The 19,070-nt window shown below is 37.8% G+C and overlaps 1 protein-coding gene across 2 annotated transcripts in view; it reads left to right on the top strand.

Annotated features, from left to right (window-relative positions):
* STAP1 (signal transducing adaptor family member 1) overlaps positions 1–19,070 on the top strand; it is a 52,227-nt gene that overhangs the window by 4,305 nt on the left and 28,852 nt on the right. Inside the window, exons 2-4 of one of the 2 annotated variants that reach the window (XM_017855186.1) lie at positions 8,535–8,606; positions 15,067–15,180; positions 16,859–16,915. In XM_017855186.1, coding sequence (XP_017710675.1) covers positions 8,535–8,606; positions 15,067–15,180; positions 16,859–16,915 — 243 coding nt within the window. The remainder of the gene's footprint in view (positions 1–8,534; positions 8,607–15,066; positions 15,181–16,858; positions 16,916–19,070) is intronic. The other variant, XM_017855187.1, reaches the window with a different exon arrangement.

Here is a 19,070-nt window from a genome sequence, read left to right on the forward strand (position 1 = left end):
ACTCCATGTAAATTAAGATATATAAAAAATGAATTAAGAAACATAAAATATAATTAAATATTCTAAAATTTTCTCTCCCAATGGATCATCTTGCACACCTTTGGAATTTATGCATCCCATTTTGGAGACCACTATACAACGTTCTTCCTTAGGTAAATGTACTTTATTTGCTCACAAAAAAAGAAACAATGAGAGCTTTTTATTGGGGAGAGGGGAAGAGAAACTTAACCGGAGCTTGCATTGTAATTCATTTTTGATAGTTAATTCATTTTTGCTAGTTATATTAATAAGAGAAGAGCACTGGGGAGTCAAGAGATAAAAGTATCAGTCCAATTCTAGAATTTGGGCTATTCCTTCACATTTTTAAATCTGTTCCCTCCTTTCTGAAAAGAATAATTACTCTCTTGCATAGCTGAATAGGTTGCTCCAATGACTAAGTGGACTATAATAATGAGTACAACCTTTTGAGGTATAACATACAATGGATACTATTCTAGGCTCTTAGTGTTCTGTCTCTCTGATCCTTACAGTAACTCTTCTGGGTAGAAATTATTTTATTCACTTCACAAATGAGTGAGTAGGTGGGGCATGCTGGCTCATGCCTGTAATCCCAGCACTTATGGAGGCCAAGGCAGGAGGATTGCTTGAGGCCAGGAGCTGGAGATCAGTCTAGGCAACATAGCGAAACCCCATTTCTACAAAATCAAAAAATTAGCTGGGCGTGGTGGCACACCCTGTATTCTCAACTACTCAGGAGGCTGAAGTGGTAGGATCACTTGAGCCCTGGAGTTCGAGGCTGCAGTGAGCTATGATTGCACCACTGCACCCCAGCCTGAGCAAGAGCGAGACCCTGTATCTCTAAATCAACCCCAAATAAACAAATGAGTGAGCTCTGGCCACAGAGTTTATTCAAGGTTCCTGTTCCATTAAGGAGGCTAGCTTGGATTTTATTGTGATGCACTTGACTATGCTGCTTCTGAAACTCAAGTTCTAATTCCATTTGATTGTAGGTTTCCTAGTTAAGCTAGTGATAAATTCAGAAGTCTTATTTTAGTCTCTTTTCTTATGTCAGTAATTTAACACAAAACGATTGTTAAAAAAGAAGTTTGTGCTTCGTTCCAAAGATATGTCCTTCCAAATTAATTTTTTTTAATTTTTAAGTATTCCTCTAGATATGAATAGGTACCTAGATGTTTTTTATTGAGACTGATATTTGTAAATGACTCAGCTTATACGTGTATTTATTACATCTTATCAGAAATGAAATCAAGACTGTGACCTGTAAGTCTCTGCATACTGAATACCAGTTTGGTCTGTCCTTAGGTTTGCAGCTGTATTTGCAGCTCACAGAGTCTAATGCTATTTGTAACCTTACTTTTCCTAAAGGGCTGCCTTTGCTTTCAACTCAGTGCCTTTATACTTGTTTTCCCCCCATTTAATAAATCCTTAATCCTTTCCACAACTATGTATGTTTGCTTACCCATAAAACTCCCATTTTTCCCTATTTAACTCTACCCAAATCATATCGTTCTTTTGAGATTGAACACTTCTATAATTTTTTTCAGTAGTACAATAGAGGTCTGCATGTACATACAGAGGGAATTCAATAAACCTTTACTGGTTATCAGTAATGCTAGTTTTTATACCTTATGGCAGGGTAATACTGTACTTACGAGGCTGATTAGGAAGATGAACAGAGTGGTACGCTTTGACTTCAGGGTTTTCTCTTATATTTTTTTCCTCCAGGAATCATACAGTCCTGGAGGTGGACTCTTAGAAGCCATACTTTAGTAAAATTACACAAATGACACTTTGGGAGGCTGAGGCGGGCAGATCATGTGAGGTCAGGAGTTCGAGACCAGCCTGGCCAACATGGTGAAATTGTCTCTATTAAAAACACAAAAATTAGCCAGGCATGGTGGTATGTGCCTGTAATCCCAGCTACTTGGGAGGCTGAGGTGGGAGAATGGCTTCAATCTGGGAGGCAGAGGTTTCAGTGAGCAGAGATCGAAATCACACCACTGCATTCCACCCTGGGCGACAGAAGACAGAAGGAGACTCTATCTCAAAACAAACAAACTACACAGATGATAAAGTTCTTGGAACAATATGCATTCTCTACATTCCCATCTCCTCCTGCACTCTTCCTCACCTGCTTCCTAGCTCCAAAAAACAGGATAGCCTTGATTTACTCCTTTCATTGCAGAGGTTTACCATTAACGCAGGGTGGGGAAGCCTTAAAAAGAGTTGGTCTGATAAGCAAAGAAACAAATCAACTTGCAAGACAAATTTTAATTGTTTTGTTATGTAATTATAAGTCAGATCTGAGAAAGTTCAACTATTTTCTAATAGAGTGAAACAAACTAGTCACTCCCATATGGTTTTTACAGAACACCTGTCTGATCATAGTGCCAGTATATATTAGCAACTTCTCAAGCCAGATTTCTCAATGGATTTTTAAATCTCTTTATTTGACAAAACACGAAAGGGTGATTTTACATAGGAATGACAACAGGTTTCATTATTCTGGTTTACAAAATATTTCCTCCTTCTCATACATATTGTCATTGAAAGAGACCTATGTTAGAAATTTTTAGATACTGCTATCACACCCACACATACAAAGCACCACATGGAAGAAGTATTATGTGACCAATAAAGAATGCAAAATTCTTGCCAATAATGTGAGTGTTGAGGCAATGCTCTTCTTTTTCTTTTCTTCTCTTTTTTTAAAGTGCCTAACATTTATTAAACACTTGCTATGTCCCAGGTCTTCGGTGCTTTACATACATACATTATTAGTCCATTCAATTATTTAACAACCCTACGGAGCAATAGCAGGAGGTGGGGTTGTGTTTATGGGGTACTCCTATTTTTGGTCCCTTAAAGTGAACTCTCATATAGGAGACACAATAATTATTATTATTATTCAGTGTCTTTTGATATATTTACAAACTTATACAACCATCACCAGTATCTAATTTTGCAACATTTTCATAATTTCAAAAAGCAGCTACATAGGCAGTCACACCCACTTCTCTTCCTCCAAACCCAACTGCTTTTTTATTCTTTTTTTTTTTTTTTTTTTTTTTTTTTTTTTTTTTTTTTTGAGACAGAGTCTTGCTCTGTCGCCCAGGCTAGAGTGCAGTGGTGCGATCTCTGCTCACTGCAACCTCCACCTCCTGGGTTCAAGAGAGCCTCCTGTCTCAGCCTCCCGAGTAGCTAGGATTACAGGTGTCTACCACTACTCCGGCTAATTTTCATATTTTTTATAGATACAGGGTTTCACCACATTGGCAAGGCTGGCCTCGAACTCCTGACCTCAGGTGATCTGCCCGCCTCAACCTCCCAAGGTGCTGGGATGACAGGCATGAGCCACCGCGCCTGGCTCTCTTCCCTCTCTTTCCATTTTTATATACTCTTTTATTAGAATTTTTCTTCTCCCAAGTTTGAAGCCAGCCAGACACAGAAATCACACAAATGAAGATCAGTTAGTTACTTTTATTATTGACAAATTATCAATGTGTAGTTTAGATTTAAGGCCAAAGCTATGCTAATATGTTACTCCAGATTTGGGTATCCTTGAGCTACATCAAGTCACTGACTCAGATTAAGAACCACAAGCCTGAACCTCTTGGAGGCCCTTTACCACATGGCAGGGAACACAGCAGTATACTCCCTCTCTCCTGGTAGACTGAGCTGAGAGAGAACAGGAAGGGGCTGAGTTGAGCTTGCTGCTTCCCAAACATACCTATTACATATTCAGTCCTACTCTCTGCAAAGGAGATAATTCACCCTGGCCGCACTGAGCAGAATAGATTAGAAAGTAGGCTGGACATGGTGGCTCATGCCTGTAATCCCAGCACTTTGGGAGTTTGAAGTGGGCAGATCACTTGAGGTCAGGCGTTAGAGACCAGCCTGCCCAACATGGTGAAACTCCATCTCTACTAAAAATATAAAAATTAGCCGGGCATGATGGCACATGCCTGTAGTCCTAGCTACTGGGGAGGCTGAGGTAGGAGAATCGCTTGAACCCAGAGGGGACCAGGCTGCAGTGAGCCAAGATCATGTCACTGCACTCTAGCCTGGGCAACAGAGTAAGTGAGACTTCCATCAAAAAATAAAATGAAATAAAAATAGAGTAGATTAATAGATTAGAAAGTATAAGAAGGTGGTAGAAAGACAGGTAAAGGGATACTGTTATAGCAATAACACTTTACATCCTATATAAAAAGAAGGAAAGAAAAGACTTTGGATGGGGTTGAAATTAAGATGTGTTTTCTTGTCCTATTCAACTTCTTGACTCGGAGATGTGTCAGGTATATATTGGGCATCTCAATTTCAGACAAGAGAGAGAATCCCTTTGCCTAGTTTTATAACTGCTTCTTTGAGGACCATTTATTGGCTGATCCTCCAATCATGTGCCCTTTTGAATTGTTCTTTTCTATGGCAATTTGTTCTTGGTTCAAGAGGCATCAGAAGGTTCATTACATGTTATAACCAGTTCTCAACCTGGGGAAGGACAGAGTGAAAACACAGCAGGGCTTGAACAAAGATACATTGTCCCAAATTCCAATGTGCCCCTGAGGTTTATTGCTGCAGTCACACTACCAATTTGTTCAAGTCTTACCATATGTACTTCTCTTTGAAATATGACTTTTCTGCTCATCCTACAAAGAGGCTGAATCTATTTCTCTAATCTTTATTTTATTTTTTAAAATTGAACTTACAGCAAACAATAAATTTCTACCCTTTGAATCTGGATTGGGTTATGTGACATGTGTTGGTAAATGTGACACAAGCAGAGGCTTAGAATTAGCTTGCCCATTGGGTTTGCTCTCTTTTTCCTGGGAATCCTTTTGCCAGCCTGTGTCAAGCCTAGGCTAGCTGACTGGATAAGAGAGCAGATAGAGTGAGACTCCAGTTGTCCGTCTCTTCCCCGTCATTCCTGCCTTCCCAGCTAAGACCCTAGACAAGTAAGTGAGGCCACCTTAGACCATTCAGCCATAGCCAAGTAAGCCCAGATCAGAAAGGTCATCAGCCAACCATAGAATAGTGAGAAAGAGAAATCATTTGCTTATTTTAGTCCACTAAGTTACGGGGTGACTTGTTACATGGGAGAAGCTAACTGATATACTATCTCATTAGCCATGAAGACAAAGAAAGAAAAGAGTTCTACCAAAAACATAAGAAAAAAAAGGTGATTGTAGTTCAAAATGAATTTAATCGGCCGGGCGCGGTGGCTCAAGCCTGTAATCCCAGCACTTTGGGAGGCCGAGACAGGCGGATCACGAGGTCAGGAGATCGAGACCATCCTGGCTAACACTGTGAAACCCCGTCTCTACTAAAAAATACAAAAAAACTAGCTGGGCGAGGTGGCGGGCACCTGTAGTCCCAGGTACTCGGGAGGCTGAGGCAGGAGAATGGCGTGAACCCGGGAGGCGGAGCTTGCAGTGAGCTGAGATCCGGCCACTGCACTCCAGCCCTGGCGACAGAGTGAGACTCCGTCTCAAAAAAAAAAAAAAAAAAATGAATTTAATCTTGAGCTTCCTGGTAGCCAGGGAATTAAAAGCAAGATTGAGTTACAGAGTTGTCACTATTTGAGAAAATAAGCATATAAATTCTGAAGAGCTGACAAACATTTTACTGGCTAAAAAACATAAAGGATATGTCAATATTGAAGAGACACAAAATACCATAAAACAAAGTATCTTCACATGCACAATAAAAGAGAACCCATTATATAACTTTCTTATATTAATCACCAATATATGTCATGATGGTTCAATAAGTTGTAAAACATCAGCTTATCAAACTATAAAGGAAGGAATGATTAACATGTTTATTAAAATAACTGGAATTTTTAAAAACACACTTTTGGAAAAAGCCGCATATGAAGGTAAATCTTTAGATGTGAAAGGATTTTATTTTTAAAACTTACTTGCCATTCTTTTGTAATATAGTCACTCTTCGTATTTATTTAAATAGACTCACTTGAATGAAATGGGAGTTTGACTAGGTTATTTATGTACTTTAAACTTCAAAAGTCATATTTCTGTAGAATCCAGAGTAATATGAATGTATTAATAATTAAATATTCACCATATGAATAAGATTTGGATTTTAAAATTCAGCTTTGATGGTGTTAAATTATCAATTTCTCACATTTTCTTGATCTGTCAATAATATGTACTATTTATTGAACCCCAGCTATGAGCCATGTATTCTGCTAACTGCTTTACATGTATTAATTCACTAAATTCATTCACCATATGAATAAGATTTGGATTTTAAAATTCAGCTTTGATGGTGTGATGGTGTTAAATTATCAATTTCTCACATTTTCTTGATCTGTCAATAATATGTACTATTTATTGAACCCCAACTATTGGGGACCATGCCGGGGGTGGTGGAGAATGAACAGACACAAGAGACAAAGACAAACAGAGAACATGGCGGCCGCGCCTAGAGCCTCCGCCTCACTTTATTTATACTCCATAAATCCCACGTCAGCAAAAATAACACAACGCAAAACAAACTTTCTGCACCCAGATGTAACCTTCTACTTAGTTCCTTGTCTCTAAGCTCTTTCTTATTTGTCTGCCTTCTTGGCGCCTACTAGAGTTCATTAAAAGTTCAACTAGAGATACTGTCCTTGACTACTGGAGTTCATTGAAAGTGCAACTAGCTAGAGATACTGTCCTTGAGCCTTATCTATTCTTAGCATATTATTATTGGGGACCATGCCGGGGTGGTGGAGAATGAACAGACACAAGAGACAAAGACAAACAGAGAACATGGCGGCCGCGCCTAGAGCCTCCGCCTCACTTTATTTATACTCCATAAATCCCACGTCAGCAAAATAACACAACGCAAAACAAACTTTCTGCACCCAGATGTAACCTTCTACTTAGTTCCTTGTCTCTAAGCTCTTTCTTATTTGTCTGCCTTCTTGGCGCCTACTAGAGTTCATTAAAAGTTCAACTAGAGATACTGTCCTTGACTACTGGAGTTCATTGAAAGTGCAACTAGCTAGAGATACTGTCCTTGAGCCTTATCTATTCTTAGCATATTATTTTCAGTGGCCCCTGCACCAACTATGAGCCATGTACTCTGCTAAGTGCTTTACATGTATTAATTCACTAAATTCTCCTGCCTCAGTCTCCTGAGTAGTTGGGATTACAGGTGCACATCACAATGCCTGGCTAATTTTTGTATTTTTAGATACAGACGGGGTTTTGCCATGTTGTTCAGGCTGGTCTGGAACTCCTGGCGTCAAGGGAGTCGCCCACCTCAGCCTCCCAAAGTGTTGGGATTATGGCGTGAGCCACCATGCCCAGCCCCAGTGCATGGCCTTTGGGGTAATAACATGCATGCAGCTGTCATCTCTATAACAGCAATGTCCTCTTTAGGAATACCTCCTGAAGAATGCGCTTGAGGCTGCTTCACAGTTAGTTATGTTTTTTCAAAGTAGAAGTAGTACACTCTAAAACAATGATCAAAAGTATAGTGTAGTAAGTACCTAAACCGGTAATATAGTCATTTATTAATCATTAACAAGTATTATTTACTGTACACAATTATATGTACTATATTTTTGTTTGACTGGAAATGCAGTAGGTTTGTTTGCCATCATCACCACAAACACCTGAGTCATGCATTGCACTACAATATTATGACAGTTGACAGGAACTTTTCAGTGCCGTTGTATCTTATGGGACCACTGTCATATAGGCAATTTGTCATTGACCAAAAGATCTTTTTGTGGCACATGATTGTATATCCTTATCTGAAACTTTATACTAAAATAAATTTGATAATGATTTAATCAAGTGGTGGCATGGGCCTGTAGTCCTAGCTACTCTGGAGGCTGTAGTGGGAGGATTGCTTGAGCCCAGGAGTTCAAGGCTGCAGTGAGCCATGATTGTACCACTATACTCCAGCCTGGGTGACAGAGCCAGACTCAGAAGAAAGAAATAAAAGAAAAGAAAAAAAGAAAAGAAAAAGAGAGAAAAGAAAGAAAGAAAAAGGAAGGAAGGAAGGAAGGAAGGAAGGAAGGAAGGAAGGAAGGAAGGAAGGAAGGAAAGAAGGAAGAAAGGAAGGAAGAAAGAGAAAGAGGAAGGAAGGAAGGGGAAAAAGAGAAAAAGAAAGAAAGAAAAGGAAAGGAAAGAAAAGAAAAGAAAAGAAAAGGAAAGAGGGAGGGTGGAAGGAAGGAAATTAAATGTTAAGCCTAAGCCAGGCATGGTGGCATATGCCTGTAGTTCCAGCTACTTGGAGGGGAAGCTGAGACAGAAGAATTCCTTGAGCCCAGGAGTTGGACAGTCCAGCCTGGGTGACATATTGAGACCACAGAACCTGTCTCAAAAAATGAAAATAATTAAATGTAAAATTAAGCTATAAAAATTAGAATTATCCAGGATAAAGAAGTATTCTTATATCACACAAGCAATTAAGAAAGTTACAAAGAGTAATATTATTAGAAAAATAGTTGAATATACACTAATGAAATAAGGCTTATGATTTCTTTCCCACAGGAGTATGAGCATTACTGGACAGAGTTGAGAGGAACTACACTTTTCTTTTATACCGACAAAAAGAGTACAATAGTAAGTAAACACGTTCAGCTGATTCCATTGTTTCCCAATACAACCTTGTCACATAGCATATTATTCATTTTGCATTTTCTGTTATCCAAGAATAAAGATGGTCTGGTAAAATTAATTCAAAAAAGAAAGTTTAAATCTGTGAAGGCCATCAATGATGACAGGAACAATGGCAAATTTTCCTGGGGAATTCAGAAGAAGATATTGACTCATGTTTTTTACTTTTCATTCTTTTCTTTCTGATTCTGATAACTAAACTTAGTTAAAAAGTGAAAAATTTTAACAAGACATCCGCACATATATTGCTTAATACCAAGTGACAGCTTCAATTTCTCCCATTTTTTATCTTGCTGTAGCATGCATTTATAATTGGAAAGGAAGAAAACGATCTCCAGAGCATGCAAAGCCACTATTTAAGTTTTCTGAAAAGACAAAAGCATATTTCACAAAGCAGGACTTCTAAGGGCTTAAACATGAGAATAACAATAAAGGGATTCTGAGATTTATTTATTCATATTAATTTCAAATTCTGATTGTATGTTTCAGTTCTTCCAGGAATAAGATATAGTATTTTAGTGGTAAATGCTTACCTACCTTGGAACACTATATTTATAAGAGATTTTCTGAGCCAATAACTTGATTAAATATAAACATTCTGGATCTGGATATAGTAGCCCACACTTCTTAGAACATCATTATTAGAAACCAACATCTAATGAAAGAGACGAAAAATAACCCGTGTAATGTAGAATGTTTTCAAATGCCATAATACATTTTATAAATTAATTCCTCTTTTGTGCATTCCAATTTCCCACTGATGTCAGTAAATATAAAAAAGCTTTCATTCTAACCTTTTCTAATGCACAGTAAGTGAGAGAGCTAACAATTGTTGCTCACTTACTACATGGCAAGAGGCAGTAAAGCTTAGTAATCGAGAGCCTGGTCTCTTCCGACAGCCTGCCTGGGTGTTTGTCCTAGCCCTGCCACTGTTAACTGCAGAATCTTGGGCCAGTTACCGACCTCTCTGTCTCAGTGTTATCAGACAGGAAACTGGTAGGAAACAGAAGACATCTCAAATTGGGCAATTTGGAGAGAATTTAATAAAGTTTTAACAAATATGCAAAGCAGTGAACAGGGTGTAGGAAAATTACAAAGATAGTACAACAAAATCCTGAGGCTAGCAACAGTGTCCATTACCACATCTAGGATTGAGAGCAAAGAGTGGGAAAGTAGTGAGAATTGTATGGAGATGACTGCCTTGAGGAGAGTATGATCTTTGATTGAGGGAGAAACTGAGCAGGGTAATAAATATCCACCCTCACTCTTCTGATCTCCTGCCACTGTTCTCCAGTGGTCCAACCCAATAGGAACTCAAAGGGTACGGAGCTCCTTGATGTTGTCCATACAGGTCTCTCTCCAGATGCAGAGTGTTGGGTGGTGAAGGAATAAAAGTGAATCTAAAAGAGCAAACGAAAGATCTCCAACACAGTCTTCAAATCTCTAAAATTAGAATAAAAATAGTAGTCTATTTTATAAGGTTCTCAAAATAACTAAATGAGATAGCACATGTAAGGACCTAAGACAGTAGCTGGCACATAGTCAGCATTCAGGCATTTTACATGCACTGTCTAATTTAATTCTCACAACTCTGCAGAATGGGTGCTATTTTAATTTTGGCTTTATAGATGAGATTAGTGAAGTTTAAAGATTAAGAAATTGTACAAGGTCATACAGGTAATATGAAAGGTATAGTCCAGGTCTTCTCCTAAGCCAGCCTTCTTCATTACCATGCCATGAAGAGATTGTTATAATGAAATGACTCAGAATTGCCCATCTACCAATTTTTGTTACGAGTATACAGACCTTTTGGGAACTTCTTAAAGTGACAGTCTCAGAAGAAAGCACTGGGATAGACAAGGTGAGAAGTGTAGATTTTATCTTACAAAAGGAAGAATTTAAAGCTGCCTTTAAATATTTGAAAGGCTGTCAGGAAGTCATGTGAAAGGGTCACTGAATTTGTTTCATGTTATTCCAAAAAGAAGAGATTAGGAGCAATGGATGAAAATTGGAGGAAAGCTGTGGCTTTACAAGAAAAAACTGGCTAGTAGGCAGAGGTGCTCAGGAGGCATGAGTTCCATGTTAGAGATGTTTGAACACAGACTGGATGACTAATGAAAGGATACCCTGGCAGAGATGCCATCAGATGTCATTGAGGTTAGACAGATGACCTTTAAGCCTCTTCACAAGATACAAATAACAACAAAAAGATATGACTTCCTTTCCTCTAATCAATGGATCAGACTACTGCACTCCATCTAACTGCCTCCTCTTCCTCTGTTGCTTCCTCCTTCGTTGCAGCAAAACTCACTGAGCTTGATCTAGACAATCCCTCAGAAAAAATATTTCTGCTTAATTTTAGATTCTTTCTTCCCTTGTGCCTCTCCTTCCAAATTTTTAAAATTTATTTATTTTAAAATTGTCATATAAAATTGTTTATTATGTACAACATGATGTTTTAAAGTATATATACATTGTGGAATGGTTAAACTGAAAATAACTAGGCCAATTCAAACCTACTCTCAACCTCATCAATATAGAAATAGCTTTGGAAAAAATTACGTATCTATTTTATGTCCTACTTTACTCAGAAAATAAGACTTACAAATATACAGTAAAATAAGTTATATTGGGCACAGTTGAAAGAAACATAAAAAGATAAAAAGAACTCAAGAATGAGGCTAATTTAGTAAATATATATATATATATCATAAAAACCCTACTATACTTACTACAGGTGGTTCTTTCTACTACTAGAAGGCAAGCCTGTTGCATATAGAGAGTGGAAATTGACCAGTTTCTCAGAACAAATATTTTTATTATCTTGGATAGGATAGGAATTTCTTAATAGGATTGCCATAATCAGTGGTGTGTAGTAAATGTTGAATAGCTTTCTGGAAAAAAGTATGAATATATATGTACATAAACTTGTTATAAATATTACTGATATGAACAATGTATAGTACACAATTAGAAAAATACACAATAGTCTATTTATTATTATACTTTAAGTTCTAGGGTACATGTGCATAACGTCAGGTTGTTACATATGTATGACTCGGTGCCATGTTGGTGTGCTGCACCCATCACTCGTCAGCCATCAATCCATCATTTAATATCAAAGTATAACTCCCAATGCAATCCCTCCCCCCTCCCCCTCCCCATGATAGGCCCTTCCCGAGTCCAAGTGTTCTCATTGTTCAGTTCCCACCTATGAGTGGAGAAATGCGGTGTTTGGTTTTCTGTTATTGTGATAGTTTGCTAAGAATGATGGTTCCAGCCTGCATCCATGTCCTTACAAAGGATGCAAACTCATCCTTTTTATGGCTGCATAGTATTCCATGGTGTATATGTGCCACATTTTCTTAATCCAGTCCTGTCACAGATGGACATTTGGGTTGATTCCGAAGTCTTTGCTATTGATGAATAGTGCCGCAATAACCATACGTGTGCATGTGGTCTTTATAGCAGCATGATTATAATCCTTTGGGTATATACCCAGTAGTGGATGGCTTGGGTCATATATGGTACATCTACTTCTAGAATACTTGAGGAATTGCCCAATACTGGTTTTTTTTCCATAATGGTTGAACTAGTTTACAATCCCACCAACAGTGGTAAAAGGTGTTTCCTAATTTCTCCACATCCTCTGCCAGCACCTGTTTGTTTCCTGACTTTTTAATGACTGCCATTCTAACTGGGTGTGAGATTGGTATCTCCATGTGGTTTGATTTGCATTTCTCTGATGGCGAGTGATTATCTCAATAGATGCAAGAAAAGGCTTTTGACAAAATTCAACAGCCCTTCATGCTAAAATGCTCATAAATTCCGGTATTGATGGAATGTACCTCAAAATAATAAGAGCTATTTATGACAAACCCACAGCCAATATCTACTTGAATGGGCAAAAACTGGAAAAATTTCCTTTGAAAACTGGCACAAGACGGATGCCCTCTCTCACCGCTCCCTATTCAACATAGTGTTGGAAGTTCTGGCTAGGGCAATCAGGCAAGAGAAAGAAAGAAAGGTATCCAGTTAGGAAAAGAAGAAGTCAAATGTCCCCTGTTTGCAGATGACATGATTGTATATTTAGAAAACCCCATTGTCTCAGCCAAAATCTCCTTAAGACGGATAAGCAACTTTCAGCAAAGTCTCAGGATAACAAAATTAATGTGCCAAAAATCAAACAAGCATTCTTATCACCAGTAACAGACAAACAGAGAGCCAAATCATGGAATGAACTTCCCATTCACAATTGCTTCAAAGAGAATAAAATACCTAGGAATCCAACTTACAAGGGAATGTAAAGGACCTCTTCAAAGGAGAAACTACAAATCACTGCTCAGTGAATCAAAGAGGACACAAACAAATGGAAGAACATACCATGCTCTTGAATAGGAAAATCAATATCGTGAAAATGGGCCATACTGCCCATGGTTATTTATAGATTCATGCCATCCCCATCGAAGCCTACCAATGAGTTTCTTCACAGAATTGAAAAAAAAACTGGCTTTAAAGTTCTATGGACCAAAAAGCCGCATATAGCAGCATCCTAAGTACAAAAGACAAAGCTGGAGGCGTCACGCTACCTGACTTCAAACTATTACTACAAGGCCTACAGTAACAAAACAGCTGGGTACTGTACCAATAACAGGGAAAAGACCCAATGGAACAGAACAGAGTCCCTCAGAAAATAAAATACCACACATCTACAGCCATCTAATCTTTGACAAACCTGAGAGAAACAAGAATGGGAAAGGATTCCCCTATTTAATAAATGGTGCTGGGAAAATTGGCTAGCCATAAGAGAAAGCTGAAACTGGATCCTTTCCTTACTCCTAATATGAAAATAATTCAAGATGGATTAGAGACTTAATGTTAGACCTATACCATGAACCCTAGAAGAACACTGGTAGTACCATTCAGGACATAGCATGGGCAAGGACTTCATGTCTAAATACCAAAAAGCATGGCAGCAAAGCCAAAATTGACAATGGATCTAATTAACTAGGCTTCTGCACAGCAAGAACGACCACAGAGTGACAGGCAACTCCAGAATGGGAGAAATTTTTGCATCTACTCATAACTGCAAAGGGCTGATATCCAGAAACCTACAAAGACTCACATTTAAGAACAACAACCATCAAAGTGGGCAAAGGATAATGAAACATTTCTCAAAAAGAAGATATTCATACAGCCAACAGGCACATGAAAAAATGTTCACAATAGTCTTTATTGTAATGTCCATACAGACAATTCATTCTCACAGAATGCTTTCCTTGATTTTTGCCTAACTTTTGCATTGGTAAGCAACTGTCAATGTAATTCAATCATAATTTGACAGATGGAGATTTAAATGGTATTTAAATCTATTTCCATAATAAATTTATTATCATTAAATATGATATTTGACATGAATATTGTCTAATATTTTCATTTACATTAAAGAGTAAAAAGAAAGTAAAACAATAATGTATGTCAAAACATCATGCATTTATTAAAATCAATAAATGTGAGCAATTTCTTTGCTGAATTGGAAGAATATTTTGTAATTTTTGTTCTATTTACAGTGAAACAGATTCAGACACAACAAACCTATCTCATCTGCGTATTAACATTTTTCCTTTTACTTTTGAAAGCCTACCTCAGGGGCCAATAATCTGGATGATGGGCCAATTCTGGCCTATGGTCTGATTTTGTTCAGTGTTTGAGCTAAGAACGTCTTTATATGTTTAAAGTGCTTCTAAAGAAAAAAACAAAAACAAAGAATGTGCAACAGGCTGTATGTGTGCCTGAAGTAGGTACTGTTTGGCCTTTTGCAGAAAAAAAGTGCTGCCCCTGGACATCAACAAAATAATAAATCAAGCTTGATTTGTAAGGTTTACCAATTTCCATGGTGTAAAATACTCCTACCATGGCTGATTGCAACCTATCACTATGACCTCACTGAACATGTAGTTGGGAAGAAAAGCACAGTAGTACAGTATTATATGGTATTTTCACCATACAGAAATGAAGATGTAAATAACCTTAAGAACATAGAGAACAGTAAAATATAGAAATACAATTAGAATGTAACAAATTTGTTTTAATTACTTTTGCTTTGAATGTAATTTATTTACTGGTATGTTTATATAATTCGATTTTTTAAAATAATGGTTGTGTTTAACAACCTGCTTACAAAATTCCTGAAAATTTAACAATTGCCTTTTGCAAACCTATGTGAGCCAGGTTCAGCACACCACCACATAATACATTTTCACATGTCCTCTGGGATTAGGAAAACCAGGGTATCATACAAAGTACTAATCAGTTGAAAGGAAGCTATTACTTATTTTGCTTCCTGCTAGAACTAATACGTATTACCCATGAAATAATGTAATGTGATCTTCCTTTATCTTTGCAGTATATCGACAAATTAGACATAATAGACCTCACATGCCTTACTGAGCAGAATTCAACTGAAAAGAATTGTGCGAAATTCGCCCTTGTTTTGCCGAAAGAGGAAGTACAACTGAAGGTGAGTGAAGAGAAACGGTAGTCTGTAAAGGGTTGTGGTTATAAATAACATTCTTCACATTCAGTGGCTAAAGAGAAATTGTAAGACAGGCTAAGTCTTATACTTTATTAATATTTTTTGCTTGCGTCTGGGCAAGAGCTAGTTTTCTGAATTGGAATATAAAAAGACATGGTCACTTGTTTAGCATACAAGCACCACGAAACCAGATACTCCTGCGCTCTGACAAAGTCAGGGATCCCACCTGGTGTTTGTTAAGGTTGTTCTTGAATCAGCCAATAAAAGTCAACCAGTAACTACAGTAATAACATAAAGAGAACAACATGTATTAAATAAGATATACTCAGAGACTTTTCCTGGGAGATTACTGATTGACCTTGAAAAGCACTGGTCTAAACTTTAGTGTAACAGGAATCACCTGTACTAAGGAAATAGGCCAACCATTCCCCAACCCAAAACCTGTATTTTAAGCAAGCTCCCAGATGATTTGCAGATATGATGGTGAAGAGCACAGGATTGGTGTCGGATACTTGCGTCTGAATTTGGGCTGTTTTATTCATTCATTGTGATTATAGGCAAGTTACTTACCCTTTTTGTGTCTTTGTTTCTTCACTCAGAAGTAAGTCTTTGCTCAGATGAAACCCCCTCATCAAGGCCTACCTGGACCACTTTATTACAGTGGCAACCTTTTCCCCCTCTCCTACCCTCTAGTTGCACTCCTAATCTCTCTTACCCTGCTGTACCTTTAATTTTTCTAATTTCTTTCTTTTTGACACTATAAAATTTACTATTATGTTTATTATTTATCGTTCCTTGCTAGACCCTAAACTCCATGAGTACAAGGATTTTTGTTTCGTTCCCTGATATAAACCAGTGCGTAGAATAGTGCTTAGCACTTAAAGGTACTTAGTAAATATATGTTAAATGAATAAATCTGTAAAACCATCAAACAAGCAAAAATAATAGGACCTTTTGCCAAGTTGTCTTGAAGGTTAAATCAAGTAATACCTGTGAAGTGCTTAGAACAGTAGCTACCACTAAAAGTGCTCAAAACATGTTGGCTGCAGTCTTGACCTTCCAGGTTCAAGCAACTTTCCTACCTTAGCCTCTCAAGTAGCTGACACCACCACACCAGGCTAATTTTTTGTATTTTTTGTAGAGACGGGGTTTCACCATGTTGCCCAGGCTGGTCTCAAATCCCTGAGCTCAAGTGGTCCTTCCACCTCAGCCTCCCAAATCGCTGAGACTACACACATGAGCTACCAACCCTGGCCTGGTATTGTTATTGGTAATAACAAGTAATAGTATTTACAGCTAAGAATTGGAAGTTTCTACTTCCAAATTTAGTTGTCCTGAATTTAAAGCCAGTCCATTTTAACTGCTAATGGAGAGAGTCACTGTGAACTGACATACTGCAAAAGTAAGTTTTCTAACATTTAATTTTTTTGAGTAAATTTGTACATGTTCATTTGTTTTAAGTAAGCAAAGAGATTACAGCTATACGTCTTCTGACAAAAGAAAATAGTATTGAAATATTTCATAAAAAATACACATTAGTAATTCTAAGCCAAAAAAAGAAAATGAATTATTTATTTTAGGCTCAGCCATAATTATTTATTTTATGCTCAGTCACTCATGTGTTTCCTTCTTTGGCTTTATCTGTTTTTGTCTTCAACTTTAGACAGAGAACACAGAAAGTGGGGAAGAATGGAGAGGCTTCATTCTTACGGTAACAGAGGTAGGAAGCTCACTGGTTTTGATTGATTCTTTTTTTTTCAACAAATATCTGCTGAACACCCTATGAACCATGCAGAGTCAAAGTGGCTGAAGATATAGCAATTGAAAAAGATAGACCTAAACTCTTGCACTTACTTATGAACGTTATATTTTCATCAGGTGGTGGAGAGGGAGAAAGTAAAGAGGGAGAAAGTAAACAAGTAAACAGATGATCATTTCACATTGTGATAATTGTTATGAAGAAAATAAGGCAATTCGTTAGGGAGTAACAGGTGGTAAAGGAGCTCTACTTTTTGGTCTTATCTGTTTGACTCAGTGGTCCTTTGTATATTCTGATATTTGTAGCTAATACAGCATGTTTGAAAATACTTTCCAACTTCTTTTTGTGTTGTTTTTTTTTTGAGATGGGGTCTCACTATGTCACCCAGGCTAGAGTGCAGTGGTGTAATTTGGCTCACTGCAACCTCCACCTCCAGAGTTCAAGTGATTCTCCTGCTTCAGCCTCTCAAGTAGCTGGGATTATAGGCATGCACCATCATGCCCAGCCAATTTCTGTATTTTTAGTAGAGACGAGGTTTCATCATGTTGGCCAGGTTGGTTAGGAACTCCTGGCCTCAAGTGATCTGCCTGCCTCGGCCTCCCAAAGTACTGGGATTACAGGTGTGAGCCACTGCGCCTGGCCTCCGATTTCTTTTTTATTTATTTAATACATATTTATAGAATACTAGACAAGATGAATTTTATAAATAACATAGACAATGTAACAGGGAGAGACCACAAAAATGAAAACTCACCTTTAAACATTTCTTTAGCGAGTCTTAAAGCAACAGGATACTTACCTGTTCAATTCTGTGGTGTTTTATCAGAGGCAAATAGTAAGATCTACTGCTTAGAGTTAACTCTTGCAGTCAGATAATGTCTGTTATTTTAAATAAAGCCACTGTAGCAATTGCCTTGGAAATATGAGGTTCTTTGATAACCAGCCTCCCAAGGAGCACCACGTTCTCTAGTAATTTAAAAGGATATAAAAACTGTGTTTGTTAGAGTCAGTTAAACACAGATTCTATCCAAAGCTAGTTTCTAAGTAAGGCATTGCAGTCATCTGAAATAAGCACTGCACTTTACCAAGCTGATGGATGGAGGTTCTTTATTTCAGCCAGTAACAGGTAAAAGTTAGAGGTTCAACTACTGTGTAGGGAAGCTATATGAGGCTAGAAAAGTGGACCAGTTAAAGATGTGAAGAACATGTTGACTTCTGAGAGGGAGAGGAAGAAATCCTGGGGAATTGCACTCTTTCCCTCTGTTGTTGAAAGTATCACTGTGTGGTATGGTGCTTCCAATACCGGGTATAACTATCCCAAGGGCGTATGTGACTAAGTGTCAATGAGTACACTAAAAACACTGGCAAAAACTTGTTGCATCTTCCTGGTACACTAAGTACGTCTAAAGCTTTGGCTAAACATTTTGTTTTAGTTTCTTTCCTGGAGGAAGAATAAAAGCATTATTTTATATTAAAACACACACATAAATAAGTAACTGAATATAAGATAAAATTTATGATAATTTTTTTTTTTTTTTTTTGAGATGGAGTCTCACTCTATCACCCAGGCTAGAGTGCAGTAGTGAAAGCTTGGCTCACCGTAACCTTCACCTCCTGAGTTCAAGCAATTCTCCTGCCTTAGCCTCCCAGGTAGCTGGGATTACAGGTACCTACCACCATGCCCGGCTAAGTTTTTTAAAAAATGTTTTTAGTAGAGATGGGGTTTCACCATGTTGGCCATGCTGGTCTCAAACTCCTGACCTCAAGTGATCCTCCTGCCTCGGCCTCCCAAAGTGCTGGGATTACAGGTGTGAGCCACCATGCCCAGCCTATGTGAATTTTTAAGAGAAGACAAGTTGCCTCAATTTTATACTCTGTAAATGTTGTTTTATGTTATGATTCCAGATCATGGCATATGAACAATTTACAGTATGTTGTTATTAGGATAACTTTAGTAGAGAAGTGAGAGCAGCTCAGACTGTATGTAGTTGAAAGCATGGAGACATTGCTTTTGAATCAAATAAACCCCATTTTGGGTCCTGGTTCCACAACTTACTAGCTATGTGACTCTGGATTAGTTATTTAATCTTTCTGAGCTTGATTTTTTTTTTTTTTT

The sequence above is a fragment of the Rhinopithecus bieti genome, unplaced genomic scaffold (assembly GCF_001698545.2).
Source record: "Rhinopithecus bieti isolate Rb0 unplaced genomic scaffold, ASM169854v2 scaffold_40553, whole genome shotgun sequence".
In the NCBI taxonomy this organism is placed as follows: Eukaryota; Metazoa; Chordata; class Mammalia; order Primates; family Cercopithecidae; genus Rhinopithecus; species Rhinopithecus bieti.